Source organism: Lupinus angustifolius, chromosome LG01 (assembly GCF_001865875.1).
Source record: "Lupinus angustifolius cultivar Tanjil chromosome LG01, LupAngTanjil_v1.0, whole genome shotgun sequence".
NCBI lineage: Eukaryota > Viridiplantae > Streptophyta > Magnoliopsida > Fabales > Fabaceae > Lupinus > Lupinus angustifolius.
This window is the reverse complement of record NC_032009.1, coordinates 21,102,693-21,123,928: the sequence shown is the minus strand read 5'-3', so window position 1 is coordinate 21,123,928 and position 21,236 is coordinate 21,102,693. Positions and strand designations below refer to the sequence as shown.

Here is a 21,236-nt window from a genome sequence, read left to right as displayed (position 1 = left end):
GTCCTTAACATAAACCACACTCTCCTCTCCACATATTGCACACGCTTTTTTAAGGACATGTGTTTCCTTAAAAATTATGATAATTACATTCTATCGTTTTCTGATTAATAATGCAAATGAAAATAATGGTTAAATTTTTTATAGAATGAAATTGAAGTCGTAAATATTCGATTAATTTAATACAAATAAATATATTAATTATACTCCTTGATTTGCATATTACTAAAATGGATAAAATACTAAGGAATGAATGTATTTAGACATGTTTTGTTTATATGTTTACAATGAATTTAATATTATATACTATAAATATAAGATATTTTTACATTATTAATACATTAATCGTTAAATAAAAATAATATAAATAAATCATACATAATATGATTGTATAAAAGACTTTATACTAAAGATCTATAAATAATAAACTCTTTTCCAATTGACAAAGAAGATAAAAGAAAGATGGTGTTTGTGGGTGTCTTTTGCATGATAGTATAGGATAAGGGTATTTGGTTTGGAGTGGTTAGAAGTTTAATGAATGGGCTAAGAACATTTTTTTAATGAAGAACAACAATTTTATTATTATTTATATGTCATGTATTATTTTATAATTTATTACAACTTTCTATGAAATAAGAATAATATCTATTTTTTCTCCATAATGGCAAATATCATTCTCATTATTATTTGGGTCCACAACATATACTTTTTCATATATATACCTCTCCTCATTTTCTTTGATTAAGAACAATAAAAAATTAGAATAAAAAACAGAAAACGGTGAAAAAAAGGAATAATAATACTCTTAGTCAATTAAGAATAATATTATGAACAAAATGCTCTAACTAAACTAAAATATAAAATGAAAAGTAAAAAGCTTTTAATAAGGTCCAAGGTGTAATGAAATTGTAACAGACATGAATGGTGTGGTGTAATCACGGAATGCTTTTGGGATTTGTGATTTTGATTCGGTGAAAAAAAAAGAGTAAGCATCATCTTCGTTAATGAAGAGACAAGTATTATAAAAAATTGTTTGAACTCTGAATACTGTGTGTCAGTCAAATAGTGATGAATAAATATTGAACTGATTCTTTGGACTTGTGAAATGGACGGCGTTCATCTATTCATTTTCATTGGATATGGAAATTCACAGCGCCTTCTGCATTAATTAATTTGTGCATCAACCAAAGTGTTATCCATTCATATCCATGCAATTTAGCTTACCTAGTATTTGCAGCAACAACAACAATTTTTTTTTACTAATAGCAGTAGTAATTGTTTCACCTGTATCTAGTTAATTGGTGTGAAATTTACTCGTAATCCTCACCGTTGCCGCACTGCTGGTTCAAAATTCTATTTGAAAGTTGAATGTTAACAGCTAAATGATATAGTAGCTATTATGGGTGAGTAGGATTCGACCCTACCTATTCATCTAGTATGGTTCAATCATAGCTCAAATAGTATTGGGTGTCATCGATTCTATGGTTGTGTTTGAGTTCAACAATTAGGTTAGACAATATCTAGGGCTGAATTCAGGTTCAAAAACTGGACACACTCAATATTTAGATTTCGGTTCAAAAATTAGACTCAATCTATATTTAGGGTCGGGTAATGGTCAAACATGATTCAGTCCAATCCGTCCAACGGTCACTCGCTCAACATATTTGTATGTGACACTATTCAATTGTTTACCTAGTAATGACATATTTTTGGTCAAAAATATCATTGGTTTTCTAATTTTGCATCATATATACATGATTAAAAAATATATATATACATATATCATTTTATATGTCAAAATACATATTCATAATATTAAGTAATTGGGTATAAGGTTGGGTTTAAAGACTGTCTCAATCAATATTTATGGTCAGGTTAGCTTCAGGTTTAGGGTTGAGTCTAAATTCAAAAATGACCTAACCAACATTTAGGTGAGGTACGGGATAAACCTTAATCTGTCCCAATCCGGCTCATACTCACCCCTAGTCGGTATTAAGTTAAGAGTGTAGGATAAAAATTACTAATTGATAAGTGTAAATAATGTAATATTAATTAATGAATCAATTGTTGAAAAGTGTAAATGATGTAAATTAATTAATTAATTAACTAATTGATGGGGGTTAAAAATCAAATACACATTCATATTTTATTTTTCGCTTATACCCTTATTTATTATTTCTTTTTCATTTTTTATTTCTCGTTTTTAATTTAGCTTCCAATGTACATTAAAAAAAATATTATTTTAGTTAATTATATCAATTTTTTACATTATCTAACAATTCTATAAAAAGATATAAGATTTGGTTTCAATAAAAAATTTACATCTTCATTTCCTAAAAATTATTTTAAATTCCTTTTACTTTTAAAAGTATGTTTGTTTTGAAATTGCATGAAGATATATTAACAGGTGTTATAACTTATAACTGATATTAATGTTGAAGCTTTGTATACATTTATACCAATTTTATCTTTTTATTAATTAAAAATGGTGTCAACATAGACAAAAATGGCACAATGACACAATCATTAAAAGCTAGGAACTAAAATTGCAAAGGAAAATTAAAATGTGTCCTTCACACCTATTGAAAAAGCTTCTAATCAATTTTTCTATTTAAAATTTGTTTACTTAACGCAGTATTTAGCATGACCTAGTACGTAATTTCTTGATGCATCAATCTTATTTAATTTTAGATATCACAATCAATCCTATAATAATCGAATCCTAATAACTAAAGGCATCCCAAGCAAAACCAACCTAACAAATACAGCTTAAGAAATCGATTGTTGAGTAATCAATTGAAAGAAGTAGTACAAGAACAATGTACATAAGTAGCATTAAATTAAAAATAAGTCTAATATTTTTCCATAATATTAAAACATTAATCTTTAAGATAAAATATGTATTTTTCTCTCCCCTAAAAAATGTTCAAGGTTTCGTTAACAAGTAATAACATTATTTAAAGAATACAATTAAGTCAATCTATAAACTCAAAATTTCAACACTTTACCCATCATTTTTCAATCCAAAACTATTATTTAATTTTGTTAAACAATACACTCACATACTCCATAATATCCCCTTTATAAAAATTCAAGTATATCATCATCAACACCAATTTATTCATACTAATATTAAGAATAAAAATAACAGGCAAGTGATATATAACTTGTAAAACATTTTATGACTCACATTTTTTATTTTGTCCAGATCTTTTTTTAAATTATTTCTCTAGTTATGAGGAAAAGTCAGGCACATTTCTACTTAAGTGGCAATCATATATTTTTTACTAGTTTGTTTTAAATCTTTTGGAAGTGTAAAAAAAATATGGGAAAAAAACAGATTGACTTTGGTAAAAAAAAATACATGAATCTACACATACTACCATGTAAGAAATGTGATATGAATTATAAAGTTATACTTTGATTATTAATGATACTTATTACCTTTTATGCATAAAATAATTTGTAAGAAGATATATCATAATTATTATTAGTGTGAGCGTTGTAATTTTATAAATGTTTACAAAAATATTAATAGATTATTTATTTATAACCCACAAGACGTTAGTCTAGTGGTGTAAGACCCTACTAAATTCTCAAGGCCGGAGGAGTTCGATTCCTGCGAGTGAAACTTGTTGGGAGAGATAGCCACAAATCTAAAAAATGATTAATTTCTTAATCAAAAAGATAAAAAAAACCCTTAGTAATACCAAAAATAAGATTATTCATCTATAAATCCTTACATTGATCTTAAAATTTGAACTCTTAGAGTGTATACTTCAGTAATTGCCTGCATATATATGGAAATTGGACCTAATCCAAGTCATCATCAGGCACATTGGGCCTTCTTCTTATGTTTCCACCAATAGACGTATACATTTTCCTTCTTTTTAGTCTTTGTTCAACCATCTTATTATTATTATTGTTGTTTTCATGTGTTAATTTGGCACATGACTAACAATATCATGCTAAAATTTTATAGAGAAAATAAATCATCATTGCTCAGGGAAATGGTCCCCCACTCACAAATAACCTGTATAAGGTCACATGAAAAATAAGAAAAATCAATATGATGTTAACACAAATAAAGATTATAATATCATTCCATTTTATCGGTGACGGAGTCTATACTTGTAATTTATAAATACATACATGTCATTTTTATCATCTACGTATATGTTTTAGGAATTGGATTCCTCTCCAGTACTGAACTCTCCAGTATTAAGAATGTGAGAGATGAATTTTTTAAAATTATTTAATTCAAAAATAAATTAAAATCTGAACCATTGAAAATTTACTCATGTTTCATGTAAATAGAATCTAAAGAGTTTAGCTCTTACTATGAGACAAGGAGACATCATGTGAGAATTTAACAGGAGTATGGTATAGAAGATAAAATTAAAGAAGATAAACCAAATATATACCTGGAAAACGAAGAATATATACATTCTTCATGTCTCTATGATAATGGGTAGTGTGATAAGGGTATAGTACTCATCACAAGGGCATGTTCATTATTTTATTTTGTTAATGGTAGGAGCTCAACCTATAATTGTTGCTTTTATGGGAAGAAATAATAAATGAGTGCAACAATGGATACATCATGTTATTCCTAAAAGAGTATTTATGTGTTAAAATCTATGTATTAATAGTGTAAAGTTTTTTACATGCACCGTAAACATATCATCTATCAAATCAATAATAAATAATTTGTTGACAATATAAAAAAACCTTTATACTATCAATATAAACATATTAAATCCTTACATGAGTACCTCCTAATAATAACATAGATTTATTTAGTATGACTTTCAAGTAGTGGTTATCTCTATTCATAACTCATAAGCTACAAATGCATAAGCACATTACCTTTTTTTCCCTCACAAGAGTAAAATGTCATATATATAAAAATAAGAAGTTTGTATTGCATGCTTAACTACTCTAATTACACAAATGCCAATAGTTAATCTTAAAAGTTAAAACCTCTAGTGTTGTTAAATTTCATGTCTTAACTTTCTTTTTATAAAGTGATTAATCTCTCAATTTCACAGGAATTATTTGATTTAAAACTATTACCAGAAATACTACAGACAAATAAATAAGTAATTAAAGGTGACTATTTGATGAACATAGATATTGCATGTTAAGAGGACTCAACACTTTTTGGAATAAAAGCAGAAATCACTAGCGAATTAGTGATTGTTAATTACTATCATAGTATTAACTTGGGGATGGTGAGAATGAGAGGATAGATTCGTAGAGGGAAGAAAGAAACGTGTCTCATGCACATGCATATTCATTAATTGAAAATGTCAGGATAGAAGTTTATTAATACCATGTTTAAAACCAATTTCGAAAATATACATCATATTCATTAATTGAAAATGAAGCTAATGATGATATTTGGAATAATGTTGCCTTAATTAATTACATCAATAATGCAGATTTCTGTCATGCAGCTACTGATGAAAGCATGGATTTAACTCTAGTTTTAATTCCCTCAAATTTCCTTGTAAGATAGCATCACTGAAAAACTAGTGTAAAGTGTCCAAAATGGAATATATATATATATATATATAACTCTTATGTAAAATAAATTGGATTCTTTTTATAATCAATACTTCATTAAAAATGAGTGCAAGCCGTAACCATGCCCATTACAAAACTAATATGCTTATATAATAGAAGAGTATGAAATACAAGTCATTAATATGTATGATTTTATATTGTCATCGAATCATTCACCACTATTACATATTAGTTACCATCATTTGTTAAACAAAATAATGCAAATGAATAACGAATGATATACTAACCGATGTGCGTATATATTAAACTCAAATAAATTATAACAAAGACTCCTTGTAAAGGCAATTAGCTTTGGCTATTAGCTAGCATCACCAACTTCATTTCCCTTTGCTTTTGAAAAGCTTGTACTGGACTTCTGTGAATGTTTACAGCTAGCACCATTGAACTGTTATTATCAGTCTTGGGGGTCCATACACTTTTTGATTCACATGTAAAAGGAAATATGAAAAGATCTAAAGCATATATATATATATATATATATATTATATGTTTCATGTCTTAACTTTCTTTTTATAAAGTGATTAATCTCTCAATTTCACAGGAATTATTTGATTTAAAACTATTACCAGAAATACTACAGACAAATAAATAAGTAATTAAAGGTGACTATTTGATGAACATAGATATTGCATGTTAAGAGGACTCAACACTTTTTGGAATAAAAGCAGAAATCACTAGCGAATTAGTGATTGTTAATTACTATCATAGTATTAACTTGGGGATGGTGAGAATGAGAGGATAGATTCGTAGAGGGAAGAAAGAAACGTGTCTCATGCACATGCATATTCATTAATTGAAAATGTCAGGATAGAAGTTTATTAATACCATGTTTAAAACCAATTTCGAAAATATACATCATATTCATTAATTGAAAATGAAGCTAATGATGATATTTGGAATAATGTTGCCTTAATTAATTACATCAATAATGCAGATTTCTGTCATGCAGCTACTGATGAAAGCATGGATTTAACTCTAGTTTTAATTCCCTCAAATTTCCTTGTAAGATAGCATCACTGAAAAACTAGTGTAAAGTGTCCAAAATGGAATATATATATATATATATATAACTCTTATGTAAAATAAATTGGATTCTTTTTATAATCAATACTTCATTAAAAATGAGTGCAAGCCGTAACCATGCCCATTACAAAACTAATATGCTTATATAATAGAAGAGTATGAAATACAAGTCATTAATATGTATGATTTTATATTGTCATCGAATCATTCACCACTATTACATATTAGTTACCATCATTTGTTAAACAAAATAATGCAAATGAATAACGAATGATATACTAACCGATGTGCGTATATATTAAACTCAAATAAATTATAACAAAGACTCCTTGTAAAGGCAATTAGCTTTGGCTATTAGCTAGCATCACCAACTTCATTTCCCTTTGCTTTTGAAAAGCTTGTACTGGACTTCTGTGAATGTTTACAGCTAGCACCATTGAACTGTTATTATCAGTCTTGGGGGTCCATACACTTTTTGATTCACATGTAAAAGGAAATATGAAAAGATCTAAAGCATATATATATATATATATATATATTATATGTATGTATGTATGTATGGTCCCCTAATCAATCTCTCTCCATAGTGGAATATTGGAATCCTACTTGCCAATGCATGCATACTACAAAATATTGCCAACCATTCAGGTCCAATCAGACTATGATAACCTTCTTTGTGCTCCATTTTTAGTTATATTTTGGTTAGGATAGAGTGAAATAGCTCTGTTGGCTATAAACAAGCGTATTTATAATCTCAAATTGGACCCTAAGTTATGCAAATGTGAGTGGAACCTTTGCTTCAAACGAAACATGCAACCAGGACTATGCAAACATTATTTAGATATGTGTAACTCAGAAAGTGGGAATTAAATTTCTAAAAAGACGAGTTGAATTGATTGTTCAGCTATATATATATATATATATACACATCCACTGATATATATAGCTGCATGAAGTAGCAGCTTGAAGAGTAATTAAGAAAAGTATTGCATAGCTAACTTCCCATTTAGACCGTTGATTTGGGTACATAGTTCATAATTTTTTTGTTACTGGGACATATACTCACATTATAAATTATTTGAAATTGACATTAACATAGCAGAAAATTCAATAGTGTTCATGCATTATGACCTAATGGTCCTAATTAAATTTGTCTGAACTATGTAGAGGTAAGTGGTCGTTATATATTGATTCAGCCCAACTCTTGCTTCAGCAACCAAAACAGGTGACAAATTGCTAGCAACTTCATCGAGTTCATGATGATGATAGATTTGATAAGCTTCAAATAATGTGATTTCAAATCAAAGGGTCTCATCCTACTTTTCTGTGACTTCTTTTTTTGGCTATGCATTGCATGCATGTGTTAGCAGGGGAAGTAAAATACTACTTCTCTGCAATATTGCAATTCTTCACATGAATAAATTAGGTTTCTTTTTCAGCTTACCTTTTTCAAAAAAATGAAGTTAGGTTGCACTAGGGGCTAGGTTGTGTATGCCTAAAAAAACATTGTAGCCTTACCATAGCTCCTACAAATTTTGCATGTGCATTGAACCAAAATAGAAAATAAAAAAGTTTGCATGTGCCATGAACCAAACTTTGCATGCGCCTACCCACAATATCCTCTAGTTAGCATTGTCCTTAATCCATAGCCATATCATTATTCAGATCAGACCATGAGCCATAAACCTAACACCATGACAGTACCTTTTATTAGAGTATAGTCTTTGTTTGTTCTTGTTTTAGTTTTCCTATATATGCACCAAAAAATTAAACAAACTCCTAAACCTAAATTGTCATTCTATTAGTTTAGAGTTTGAGGTGGCATGCTCATGTTTTTTTTGCTGCTGTAATGGTTTTTGGTGTAACTCTTGTACCCTCTTCTTAATAACTTCTGTTTTGTTTTTCTGATTAAAGAAATGTATTCCTAATGAATTTTATCAAATCAAGTTGGCGAAGGAAGAAGGTACCTGCTATACAATCAATGAAAATAAGAGAAAATAGTGGTAGATATGAATTAAGCATATGAAAACTGAGACATGGCACACAAATTCATCATCAATATCATTTAGTATTTGGGTGATGCATTATTGACATTTCCAAATGTTGTAAATTCTGGAGTTTTCATATTTTCTTTTTGATTGGACTTCAAGCTTCATGATTCCCTCAGATGAAAAATATTTAGTATTATTGAAACTTCAAGCTTGAATGAAATATTTAGTATTATTGAAGCTCCATTGAATTTTTATTTTTATTGACATATTTTCAGAGGGAATTGTGAACCTTGAAGCACTTAAATTTTTATAAAAAATCATATAATTCTAGCTAATCTCTACTAATATATTATCCATCACTCCCACGTTAAATTGAACTCTATAATAAAGACAAAAAATATAATTATTATATATAATACACAAATACAAAAAACAAAGATTAATATAAATAAAATATATAAAAATTAAATATTTAATACTATAAAATAAGAATACAGATCGACAACTGCGAAACACACTATTATATATAATATAATATATATAAATGGAAAGCCAAAACAATTAGTAATAAATAAACGTAATATAACTTTCAAATTCTAAATTTATCCTTTTATAACCTTCTCTTCACTCCTTTATTACTTTGACTCTCTTCCACCAAATACAATAATACACAAAAGCATCCAATTACTATGTAATGGTCATTAGAGGTGCAAGATAACAAATCTATATAAGCTTTGTGTATATTATATCAACTATCTCATATTCAATTTTATTATTTTATTAATCTTCTTAGATTTTCATTCTCTATTGAATTTCTATATTGCCTTATATAAAAAAATACTTTTTCTTAAATAATGATAAGGAAGATAATAAATTTTATATTAGAACAAATAAAAATGAGCATTCACAACAAAGGTAAACGTAGTAATAGTAAGAGAATACTCTTCCATAAATTTAGATTTTGAAATATTTAAGACAATAGATTCTTGTTTAATTTAATGTAGTACACAAGTTTTGTTAACTTGTTGTTTTATGTTCTTTAATCATAAAAACATCTGTGCCGGTTTCAAAATAACATGTCTATACTCTATAAGGAGAATTAAAGTTTGTCATAAAATAATGTCTTTTATAATTTCAACATATTATTAAATGCTTATTTTCCAACAATAATTTAAACAAAGTAAATGAAGAGAAATAAAAATAAATTAAAAGATTAAAATAGACGAATAGATATTATTTTTTGAATTCTAATAAAATTAATAGAGAATGTATTTTTCTTTTCTGTATCTATAATTGCAGCCTTATTAATGGATAGGGACAAAACATGTGTTCCTGAGATTCCATGAAGAAAACATAAAGTGAAGAGAGAGAGAGAAATAAAGTTTGAAACTTTGGAAAGATATGGTTTACTAAATTTGAGGTTTTGCTTCATTATTTTCCATTATGTATTTAATATGAATAAATGACATGTAAAACATTAATTCATCCATCATTAATTTATTAACCATTAATTATCAATAGATAATGTGCATGCACAGATTTTAAACTCTAATATTATATGTGAATTCTCACTCTCACACTTCAATTTCAATTTGAAGTATATATCACAACAAAGACTACATTAAACTAATACCTCTAAATCACATGGCTTCAATCTCTAGAATCATTCTCACTAACTATACATTAGGGACTTTTGATCTGCTTAATAAGCAAACCCCTTTTACCCCTACTTCCAACAAGAACCTTCATAGTAATAATCATTTGCTTCTGGAAAATGTTGTTTTTTTCTTATTAAATTTTGTTTTTTTCTTACTAAATTTTGTTTTTGTTCTGTTAATAATGTATTTCAGATGTAAAAGGTGGATTGCGTCTCCCTGAGAATGGAAGAAGTTGTGCAATCCGAAGCGATTTGCGGGGTCCACTTGTTGCTGTTTCAAGACCTTCCTTAATCCATCAAACTTCAAAAAGGTAATATTTTGAAACCTTATAGAGTTAATATATGGAAACGGCCTTATTTTTCATAATTGACATCTCATGAGCAATTTATCTCGAATATTTTCAAGTGTGAAGTTTCACGTTGGATACGAGGAAAGAATTAGTTGACGATTTTATAACTGGAAAAGACTCATGGATGACTGCCTTAAGGTTTTAGCGCTTCACTCTTCCCATGCCTCATTAAAAATGGAACTTCCCCTGTTGTTGGAGGCTACTGGTTGCAGTCGGGTCCAACAATTTGACTATTTGAGGGAGTGGAATTGATGCTGTTACATTACTTACAGGCTATGATGCAATTCTTTGTTTAGTGAAGCCACATGCATAGAGCCCTAGTTTATTGGAATTAAGAACCTGCTTAGATTATGCCTAACTCTAACACTCTATTAACTTTGCGGCTATTATCTGAGGGTAGAGGGAGGAGCTTCTATTTGTCACTATTGCATGCATTGAAGTTCTGGTCTTTTCTTGTTAACAGTAATCATGATTCATAAGTTTAGGAAGATAGCAAATTGTCGAGCTCATATCTGAAGGCATGATCTGTTTTTGCACATCTATTTTCACATTATTGATTTAAAACTCCAATGATCTATTTGTTGCTATATTTAGGATTCCTCAAGTATTGTGCAAGGCTACAACAAACGTTTCCGGGGATATTCCTGAAAGTTCTGGCGAGTTGAGCCAGTATGAGAAAGTGATCGAAATCTTAACCATTCTTTTTCCCGTGTGGGTAAGCGACAATTTTCTTCCACGTGTTATCTCAATTTTTTTGAACTTCTTAGTTAGCCAGTGGTTTGAAAATTTGGCTTACTTACATGTGCAGGTCATCTTGGGAGCTGTTATTGGCATTTACAAGCCAGCTGCGGTAAGAGTTCTGCCTTTTTTCGCTCTGCACATAGTGAAGTGGAAGTATGTTGATTAACCGATGTGAGATTATGCCTTTTTTCCAGGTAACTTGGCTGCAGACAGACCTTTTTACTCTTGGCTTGGGCTTCCTTATGCTATCTATGGGCTTGACATTGACATTTGAGGATTTCAGGCGTTGCCTGCGAAATCCGTGGACTGTAAGGGACAAGCGATGACATAGAAATGAAAAGTTATCTGTTATCGTTTCTCTTTTTAAGATTATTTTTGCTCTTGCAGGTGGGAGTAGGGTTTCTTGCACAATATTTGATTAAACCCATGCTCGGCTTTGTCATTGCGATGGTACTTTTTGAATTATCATTGTGCAGTTTCGTGCTTTGCTTTCTCTTTGATTCATGCAAATTAGTTCTTGAAATGAATTGCTTTGTTGTGTCCTTTTGTTTTTTTAATTATATTTGAGATTTTTGTCAAAGAATTATGCCAATAGTAACAACTAGTTGAGTATTTTGCACCTCAGTTTTTCATAGTAGATTCTACATCTTCTACCTCAGTTTTGCATAGTAGGTTCCAAGAAAAGCCATAGGCGAAACGATTAGAAAGATTTAGAGATCATTGTTTTGCCAATGAATATGATTTATGACAAGGCATTATGTCGTCGTTCGATCCATGTTCCCGACCTCACCTAATGGGGCTAAGGCTTCACTTTTTTTTGTTGATTATCAGTATCAGGGCTTCCCTTTCACTTCAATATCCTTATTTAGCTGTAGGATCAATGATAGTCGTTTTAAAAGACATTTGTAGTTTCCATGGATATGTTGCAATGCCTTTTTTGTTTCTGCTTAATGGTTAAATGCAATATTCTGGCTATTCTCTGTTTTAAAAAAAAATGCTTTTGTAATCTGATTCCAAAGTTTGTATGATGGGTAATATATCTTTTACTAGCTGGTGTATTATGTATAACCACTGATCTTTGATTGTCAGGTACTCAAACTTTCGGCTCCTCTTGCAACGGGTCTTATTCTGGTCTCATGTTGTCCTGGAGGCCAGGCATCAAATGTGGCCACATACATATCAAAGGGAAATGTTGCTCTTTCTGTTCTTATGACAACGTATGTTTAACATGCGTGTGCAACTATTTGAGAGGATTCTGTTCTTTTAGATATTATGTTTTGGAAATATTTATAGATGTTATGTACTGTTCTACAGGTGTTCAACTATTGGAGCAATTATTATGACACCACTCCTTACAAAGCTCCTTGCTGGTCAACTTGTTCCAGTAGATGCTGCTGTAAGTTTTGGCAAAGTTTTTTATTTATTTAAACGATTCGATGCCAGCCTCCTATTGGCAAGTTGATACAAAAATCGTAGTTGAATTTAACGATACAAATCATACCTAAATCCATCTTTGTTATTTCATTTTTAATTGTTTATTTGATTTTGTTGATTATATATCACGTCGGCCGGAGTTGGCATCTTAACATACCTAAATTCAATCGCACGTTCTTTCTTTATGATATGATGGGTGTCCTGCTATCTTTACTTGGATTTTCCCATCATTTCGTCACAAATTTCCCCTCTTGTGTTTGTTATTTTCACTCATGAAATGAAACTGGTTATTCTTTCTTTTTCAGGGCCTGGCAATTAGCACCTTTCAGGTTGTTCTAGTCCCAACAATCGTGGGAGGTAAGAGATGAATCTTTAACCTTATATGTGTTAAGAGTTTGTTCTATGGGCACTTCAATATATACACTGACATGCATTAGCTTGATGCAATGTTTGTGCTTAAAGTTATGATTTACAACATGTTTGCCTTATCTGCAGTTTTGGCAAATGAGTTTTTCCCCAAGTTTACCGCAAAGATAATCAAGATTACGCCTCTGATCGGAGTTATTTTGACGACTCTCCTTTGTTCAAGCCCAGTAAGTTGACTAAAATACCACTAATCTCCGGTAGCTGGCAATTTACTTCCCTTTAAGTTACCATTGCCATTCTTACTTAGCATGGAAATTTGACTTGTATTAACTTTTCAGATTGGACAAGTTGCCGAGGTGTTGAAAACTCAAGGCGCGCAATTAATATTGCCAGTGATTTTCCTACATGCTGCTGCATTTGCTCTTGGTTACTGGATTTCAAAACTAACATTTGGCGAATCCACATCCCGCACAATATCTATAGAGTGTGGGATGCAGGTAAACCCCGTCTTCATGCGTAAATATGTTGTTTGTTATCTTGGTTGAGTGCATTTCTTACATCTTTAACATCTATGAATCATTCTCTTATCTGTTTATGATGCATGTTGCTCTTGTCGATTATAAATCATGTCACCGGACATGGCATCGTCGCATGTAGAAATACATTCATTCATATGATTATAAATTATGCAGAGCTCTGCTCTTGGATTTTTGCTTGCTCAGAAGCACTTTACAAACCCTCTTGTAGCTGTTCCCTCTGCTGTTAGTGTTGTTTGCATGGCGGTATGATATGATATTTTTTCGGCTCTTAGAAACTGTTTTATTTTGTTCAATTATCTTAAAATGATTTAAGAATCTATGAATTACCACATTTCATTATTGTGATGCAGCTTGGGGGGAGTATTCTTGCTGTGTATTGGAGGGGCCAAGCAATTCCTCTTGATGACAAAGATGATTTCAAGGAATGAAAATCATGTCCATGGCATATCTTATATCAATTCTATTTCCCCCCTCATATTTTGGGATGGCTGTTTCAGCATTAGTGTATTAGGAAATTCGGATCTTTTTTTTGGTACTACTAAGGGTATCTTTTTTGGGTAAGGAACTAATCACTTTCGAGGTGTGTGATTGTCTCTCTCAACAAGTGTCGAAACTTGGATTTTTGAATTGATGTAGTGATGCAACATTTAGAATTTAGGATGAGCTTCCAACAATAAATAGGGAGAGTTTCAAAAACATATTTGTAACCACAAATTTTGATATCAAGTAGCAAGTGATTAATTTGCCCATCTATTATTTTAGAATTATTTATATCCGCAAACAATTTTTTTTTGCTTGAGAGAGCAAAGTTACATATATTCTCTCAAATCTTACTAGATCAAGCCTCGTATACTGGGTTATCCGCAAGATATAGCTTTTGTAGTGCATCAATTAGCTCAATTTACGACTAATCCCAAATGTACCCACCTTGATGTTACATAAAGAGTTTTAAGATATCTTCAAAGGAACACTTGCCTTAGGTCTATTCTTTTCTACTAACTCAATTGTGCAAATAAAGGTATATAGTGATTGTATTGTAAATAAAGCATTCAAGATTTAAGCATTTGCACTTTCTAATGCACATTTTTAACAAGCTTGTGTCACTCTTAAGCAACAAAAAAGGTGTTAGGATGAATTTTGCTTATTAAATGGTTCTTCAATATATTCCTCTGTATGATACAGTAATTAAAAATAAAACTATGTTTATTTGTTAGGGGATTTTTAATAATAATCTGATGTTGATGTTTAGTGCATGAAATTTACAACTTTTTTTTCTTTCGGAAACTTATAATCTCCTAAATTGGAATAAGGCTACACATCTTAATGTTTAGTGTATCAGATTTACACGCATTACCAAACAATGTAAAGATTTGAAATTGATTATCAAACATTTTTTAATGGTTACTGCATATAATATGCCATTCCTTAAGCCTTAAGGTCACAAACGTCAGCATCAATGACGCCAAAGATAAGGCATTGATTATTAAAGTAAAATATGAGACATTAAAAGATGTGATGAATATGAGTCATTGAAATTGATTATTTTTAGTTGCCCCTCCCAACAAGTGTCGCTCATATAAATCGAACCCTTGACCTTTTGGTCATCCTGTGGATCTAGGAGGACCATACATTACTAGACCAAAGTTTTGTTGGTTCTCCTATTTTTATATGTACCAACATGATGACATTTGTAATCTTTTAGGAACTTACACTGTGAAACTTATTTGGATGATGACATCTACATAGAACATGTCAAATGAGAGTATGAATGAATAAAAGAGGTAAGAAAAGTGAATAAAAGGAGTCAAGGTTATGAGTGCTGACACTGCAAATAATTGCATGCACAAATGTGATACCGACACACACACAAAAGCCTCTTGTGTTCCTCCAAAACAAAATAAAAAACTGCATTTTTTGTGAAAAGAACCTAAAGCAATAACACCCCCTCAGCACAATTATGAAGGTATACTAAAGGATTTAAATACCCTATTGGTAATGGCATCTTAACATGCTAAATAAAACTGAAGAAATACCACACCACTTAAGTAATTAGAACCTTACATCATTCATTATGCAATTAACAAGCCACAGAGCATGTAGCAGATGAACCTACTGGAACTATAACATCACCAGAAACTACAGGTTGGTCACTTTTTGCAGCAGCTTCTAAGCGTTCCCATGTTACTCTTCTTCTCTCAGCTGCAGCACTTGACCCGGAATCTTCCTCGTCGAATTTACGTTGGCATGCGAGTACGAGTTCCTCATCCATTTGAGAAAGCATCTTCCTTATGTTCTGAGTCAGGTTCAGCACTGCTTGATTCCAGTGACTTTTTGTGTTATTTACAAGCGCCGAGAAAACAAGGGGCAGAATCACCTGCCGGTTTTGCGTGATAAGATTAAGGATGTGCTCATTGTTCCACAGCAAATGAGCTCTTTCAGCCACCTGAATAAGGACATTATTATAAGCTGAATGGATGTTCTTTATAGAGGCATTAGCATCATAACCGAACAAGTAAATAGATATTGCTCTTCGTGATCTCTATGTAGAGGCCACAACAATGTCTGCACCTGAAATGCTTGGACATTTAAGAACTTTATAGGACTCATTCGAGAGTCTACAAGCTCAGGTTTTGGGAAAAAGATCATACAACTAATTACATTATAAACCAAGTTAATCACTTTTGCAAAAACCAAAAAAGTGTCAGAATAACGCGACTTGCTGAATAATTGGACGCCACGAGTCCATGACTAAACAACCAACTTACATTTCGTAACAATTTAAATGAATATTCTTAATCAGGTGGAAGAAAAGATAATGTTGAAAAAGGACAAAATTTAGAATCAGACACAAAATGAGACTCCTTAACTAAAATGGCAACTTAAAAATAAGGGGTCATAATAGCAGAAACTACCTGGTGATGAGAACTATTAAGACAGCAACTTATCCGTCGAAACAGTGGGACCATAATCTTCTGAAATTCAGCCATGCTAGTCATTTCCAAAACCTCTTCCAACTCACTTATGAACATAAGCTCCTTTTGGCTATTTGTTAATGGCCAGTACTTCAATAGTCCCTTTATCACAGGGCTAGCAAGTCTTTGATCCTTATCTATAAACTGTACAACACAATATGTTAACTGCTGATGATAAATACCAACAGATTTAGGTTTGTGCAAAGGAATTAAAGCCTTGCACAAAAACATTTTGTGCTCTTCCTTCAATGGCAAGGCAAATCCACTAATCACACTCCCAAAAATCTCCAATAGTTCAGTAATGCCATTGTGTCGTTCAGTCTCAAAAACAAAACGATAGATGATATTGCTAACGGATTTTCGTATGAAAGGCCTGTGAACCATGAATTTCCCATAGATCCTATGCATAATTGTTTTCAAGAAATCTCTTTCTCTAGGGTCTTCAGACTCGAAAAGGTCAAGTAATCTTAAAACGAAAGCATGATCCATATGCATTTTTGCCACCTTCAAATCAAGAGAATTATAATTAATGAATTGAAGGAGTAGTTCGTAAACTATTTGCAAGTGATACCAGGAAGGATCAAACATAGGCTCCTCATCTTCAGTTTCCCCACCAGTAGTACTTGTACGAAACTTAGGTGGGAAAACCCGGAACAAATTAGTTGCACACATTTTACACAAAGCCATAACTGCTGGTTCTGTGAACTTTACAGATCCAGAGGAAACAAAATCAACAAGGTCTACCAACGTTTGACGCTTAAAATCTTGCTCTGTGCAGTTCTTATCAAGATCACTCATATCGTAAACTTTGCAGCAAAGGTTCAACTTACTAATAAAAAGGCTTTGCTTCTGCGTAGTATTTGAAACGTCTTTGAAGGATAGACAAGGGTCAACTGCTTCCACCCCGACATTCATGCTTGAAGGGAAAACAACCGAAGATACGCGCTTCACAACATTTAATTTGCTAGAAATGGTACTTCCAACATTTGTACATTGAAAGACATTTCCGAAACTAGTAGTATTGCCAGAATCCCCCCTTGAGGAATCGGGTGATTCAGATTTTGTGACCTTCTTTGGCAATTTGCTAAGGATTTGCTTTAACATTGTGGCAATGCTGCAATCCTAGCTGATAAAACCTGCACCCAACATGTCACTGTCACTTAGAAGCATAAACCTTCCAGAATGTAAAAGCTCAAATCCTAGGAACTCGCAATGAACCATAAAATGAACCAAACTTCATGAAATCATTCAACAGTGAAGCAATAATGTAAAGGAAGGGACACAAGTATGAGACTTAAACATTGTAACCAATACCAATTTAGAGACTATACCATAGCACAAAACATTAAGAGTAAATGATCAAAATATGGGATATAAGCACATAGAGACAAGATCAAGAGAGAAACACTACTGTGTGTACAAGGAAGAATTGAAGATATTCAAAACATTACTTCTATCAAACATAGCAATTGGTAAGTCCTTGAAGAACACATTAAGTAGAAAATTCCAGCCAGATCTAACATTTGCTTATGAATTTATACAAAAGAGATAATACACAATTCAACCATTTGGATGAATCTTAGTTAATTTTGAACAACAAACAAGAAATAAGTACACAAAAACAGTAGCAGAATACAAAAAACTAGTCATTCCTTGCACAAGTTCATATTTTGAACAAAATAAAAAGAAAAGGACCCAGTTGTAGATGGAAATTAAGAAATCATTAATGAATATAAAGTTATAATGGGTGGAAAAAAAGAAGATCTGGGTGTGAAAATAAAGAAGAGTCTGAAGCAAGCATTTGAGGAACCATAAAAAGAGCTTGATGATTAAAAATTAAAACTTTATAGTATATATAAATTGAGTTGAAATAAACTAGGGTGAGTCCAAATGAGGAAGAGCACTTAAATGAGAAGAAGAAGAAAACAGAGTAGTTGAAAGAGATAGAAGGAGAAAAGATGAACCTGAATTGTGTGAAGGGTAAAGTGAATTATGACTAGAGAGAGATTAAAGTTTAAGCCTTTAAGGGTTAGCATAAAGATGGAGCAAGTTGTTGTTGTTGTTGAATAAGCGAAATGAGAGTGAGAGAAAGAGGAAGAATAAAAATGGTGGGGGATGAGTGTGTTGAGTGTGTTATTGTATTGATCTGAAATAGTGTTGTAGAGTTACAGTGATAGAAAGAAGAAGAAGAAAAAGAAGAAGAAGAAGAAGAAGGATATTCAGTATTCAACAACAATGATCATGCTTCATCCATTCTCACTAACAACCATTGCTTGCTTTCTTAGTAACAAGAGTCTTTTGATACTATGAAAGGATATGCATAGTCATGAGCCAATCTCGAGTATTGTCAATTCCAGAAATCGAACATTTAATCTGAATCTGGTGGGATTTTATACTAGTAGGAGAATCTATTAATTTGACCTATTTATAAGATGAGTTTACTTTTGTACAAATCTTATATTCTTTATCCTTTAAGAAATTTATGTTTTTAATTTACTCACCTAACTTTATTTTATTTTGTTTTGTCTGATTCAACAAGAAAAGTTTACAATTCTTCATCATTATCATCCAAATTTTACAATTTGTGCCATTTAGCTTATCATGAAATATCTCTATTATTTCTTTTTCAAGACAGAACTAACATAAGAACAACTTAATGTACTAGTTTAAAACATAAAATATTTCATAGAATGAAAAATTATATGGCAGACTTAAAATATCTAAGAAGAACGAATCTATTAATTTGACCTATTTACAATTTACTTGGGCTGAGATGTTATATACAATTAGCGATGGAATTATTCTTATTTGGTGATTGTGATGTAAGGGTTAAGGGTGGTGCTTAAAACTTTTGACATTGTAAGCAAAATTTATATATATTTACCGATTTATTATGACTAATTTGGATTAACTTTATAAAAGAGTGGACATAAAAGTTTGTCTGGTAGGTGTAAAAGAAACCAAAAATTGACTGAATAATAATTGTTGTAGGAAAGGATTATAGTGGGCGTGGGTCAAGCATAATGAGGTGAAACTCTTTATTTTCTCCTATTTAATATATATGTATGACAGTGTAAGTATTTTTATACTATCAGTAAATTTTTATTATTCATATATTAATAACTATTGACTTTCAAACAAAAATATTACAAATCAATGATAAATAATATGTTGACAGTATAAAAAATTTTACATTGTCAATGGATAGATTTTAAACTTTATTTTTTTCTATTCATATGGGCATATGTCAGCCACCATCTCATGTAAATTTGTAATCATGGAATAAATTTGATATTTGGGTTTTACCTACATTATTATAATTATTAATTTCTCCTTTTGCACCATACAAAAAAATGTATATTATTAGTGTATTATATGTTTAATTATTATTGAATTTTCAACAAAAAAAATAAATCAAATAGGTGATGAATGATATAGTTACTGTCTTTACACTAATAAGGTATATATATTAATTTAGAGGGTAGATTTTTTGTAGGGGTGGGAGAGAATGAAAAGAAAAAGAGATAAGGGATGAATGTGGTAGGAAAGTGAAGAAAATAGAGAACGAGGAAAAGTGAAAGAATAAAAGGGAACAAGGTAAAAGTAAAATGCCGCAACAAATATCATTAATGGTTAATATGTGATACGAGAAAAAAGTTGATCAAACCCTTACATAGTGTTATTAAACTGAGATGGATTAATGATTCGGTTAGGGTAGTGGGTTAATGAGTTTCTGGTTTAATCAGTGAGTTAATGGTTGGATCGATTACTTCAGTTTGAATTAAAAATTCTAAAAGATTCATAATATTAGGTAACAATATTTAATAATGGTATACTCAAAATTTTAAAAACATTACCATGCTTGATTAAACAATAAAAAAGAACATTCTACTACTATAAAATGACACAAACAAGTTGATAACATCATCAAATAACATATGAACTATGCTTTAACTACAATAAAAACATATAAATCGGTTAGATGTCTGATTCACGATTAAATCGGTTTGATCAGTCAGTTTGAGCCGAGTTTAATAACACTACTTTATGTATACATCCTTAAATTCAAAACTATACCTAAATTGAGATGTCTATAAATTAATGAAAGGATTGGATTCCATTTTTTATGCATATACTTTTTGTCTTTTCAAAGAGGGGAGAATGCATTTGTGGAGTTTAACTCAAACATTCACATCTCATATTCCTAGAGGATCAAATTCCATTTATTTGTTGTTAACCATTCGTGTTTTTTATTAACAATTAGTAAATTAATCACATGTTAGGATTTTTGAGATAACTATTTCTCTAATCATCCGAGGCTTAAGTATGGGAATTATAATTAACAAACAGAAATGATTTTTTATGGTAAAATTATCTTTCTTCCCATATATGTAGTGAAATGTATCATAAATTAGTATTTTATTTAGTATAATGATTAATTTACAAGTAATAAATATTTAGTTGTGAGTATGAAAATGTATAGTACACTATAACAAAAAAGAATCATGTGACTCATATAGTATAATATTACATTAAAATTCTGACTCTTTAAGATGAGTAAATTAAAATCATAAAAA

General features: G+C 30.8%; 2 protein-coding genes across 4 annotated transcripts; one reads left to right on the top strand and one right to left on the bottom strand.

Moving 5' to 3' along the window:
* On the top strand, positions 10,214–14,440 carry LOC109354212 (sodium/pyruvate cotransporter BASS2, chloroplastic-like). Of its 3 annotated transcripts, XR_002108527.1 has the most exons (14): positions 10,214–10,350; positions 10,451–10,568; positions 11,202–11,322; positions 11,416–11,457; positions 11,543–11,656; positions 11,736–11,798; positions 12,438–12,565; positions 12,663–12,744; positions 13,088–13,139; positions 13,278–13,375; positions 13,487–13,645; positions 13,841–13,930; positions 14,038–14,203; positions 14,302–14,440. XR_002108527.1 is itself a non-coding variant. In XM_019596569.1 (13 exons), exons 1-13 carry the CDS (start codon positions 10,245–10,247, stop codon positions 14,113–14,115), a joined length of 1,245 nt encoding a protein of 414 aa, XP_019452114.1. In that variant the 5' UTR covers positions 10,214–10,244; the 3' UTR covers positions 14,116–14,216. The 3 variants fall into 3 exon arrangements, 2 of the variants coding, with proteins under 2 accessions (XP_019452114.1, XP_019452100.1); XM_019596569.1 differs by lacking the exon at positions 14,302–14,440 and having other exon boundaries at positions 10,457–10,568; positions 14,038–14,216; XM_019596555.1 differs by lacking the exon at positions 14,302–14,440 and having other exon boundaries at positions 14,038–14,216.
* LOC109354204 (serine/threonine protein phosphatase 2A 57 kDa regulatory subunit B' iota isoform-like) lies at positions 15,504–18,824 on the bottom strand. The gene is made up of 3 exons (XM_019596544.1): positions 18,624–18,824; positions 16,600–17,795; positions 15,504–16,130 (listed from the first exon to the last, which is right to left on the bottom strand). The coding sequence occupies exons 2-3, from the start codon at positions 17,761–17,763 to the stop codon at positions 15,765–15,767; spliced, it is 1,530 nt and encodes a 509-aa protein (XP_019452089.1). The 5' UTR covers positions 17,764–17,795; positions 18,624–18,824; the 3' UTR covers positions 15,504–15,764.

Coding starts and splice junctions, on each gene's coding strand:
- LOC109354212 (XM_019596555.1), top strand. CDS start 10,245: ATGGCTTCAATCTCTAGAATCATTCTCACTAACTATACATTAGGGACT. Junction 11,323..11,415: donor CCATTCTTTTTCCCGTGTGG/GTAAGCGACAAT, acceptor TTACATGTGCAG/GTCATCTTGGGAGCTGTTAT. Junction 12,745..13,087: donor TTGTTCCAGTAGATGCTGCT/GTAAGTTTTGGC, acceptor TTTCTTTTTCAG/GGCCTGGCAATTAGCACCTT.
- LOC109354204 (XM_019596544.1), bottom strand. CDS start 17,763: ATGTTAAAGCAAATCCTTAGCAAATTGCCAAAGAAGGTCACAAAATCT. Junction 16,131..16,599: donor TTAATAGTTCTCATCACCAG/GTAGTTTCTGCT, acceptor GTCCTTATTCAG/GTGGCTGAAAGAGCTCATTT.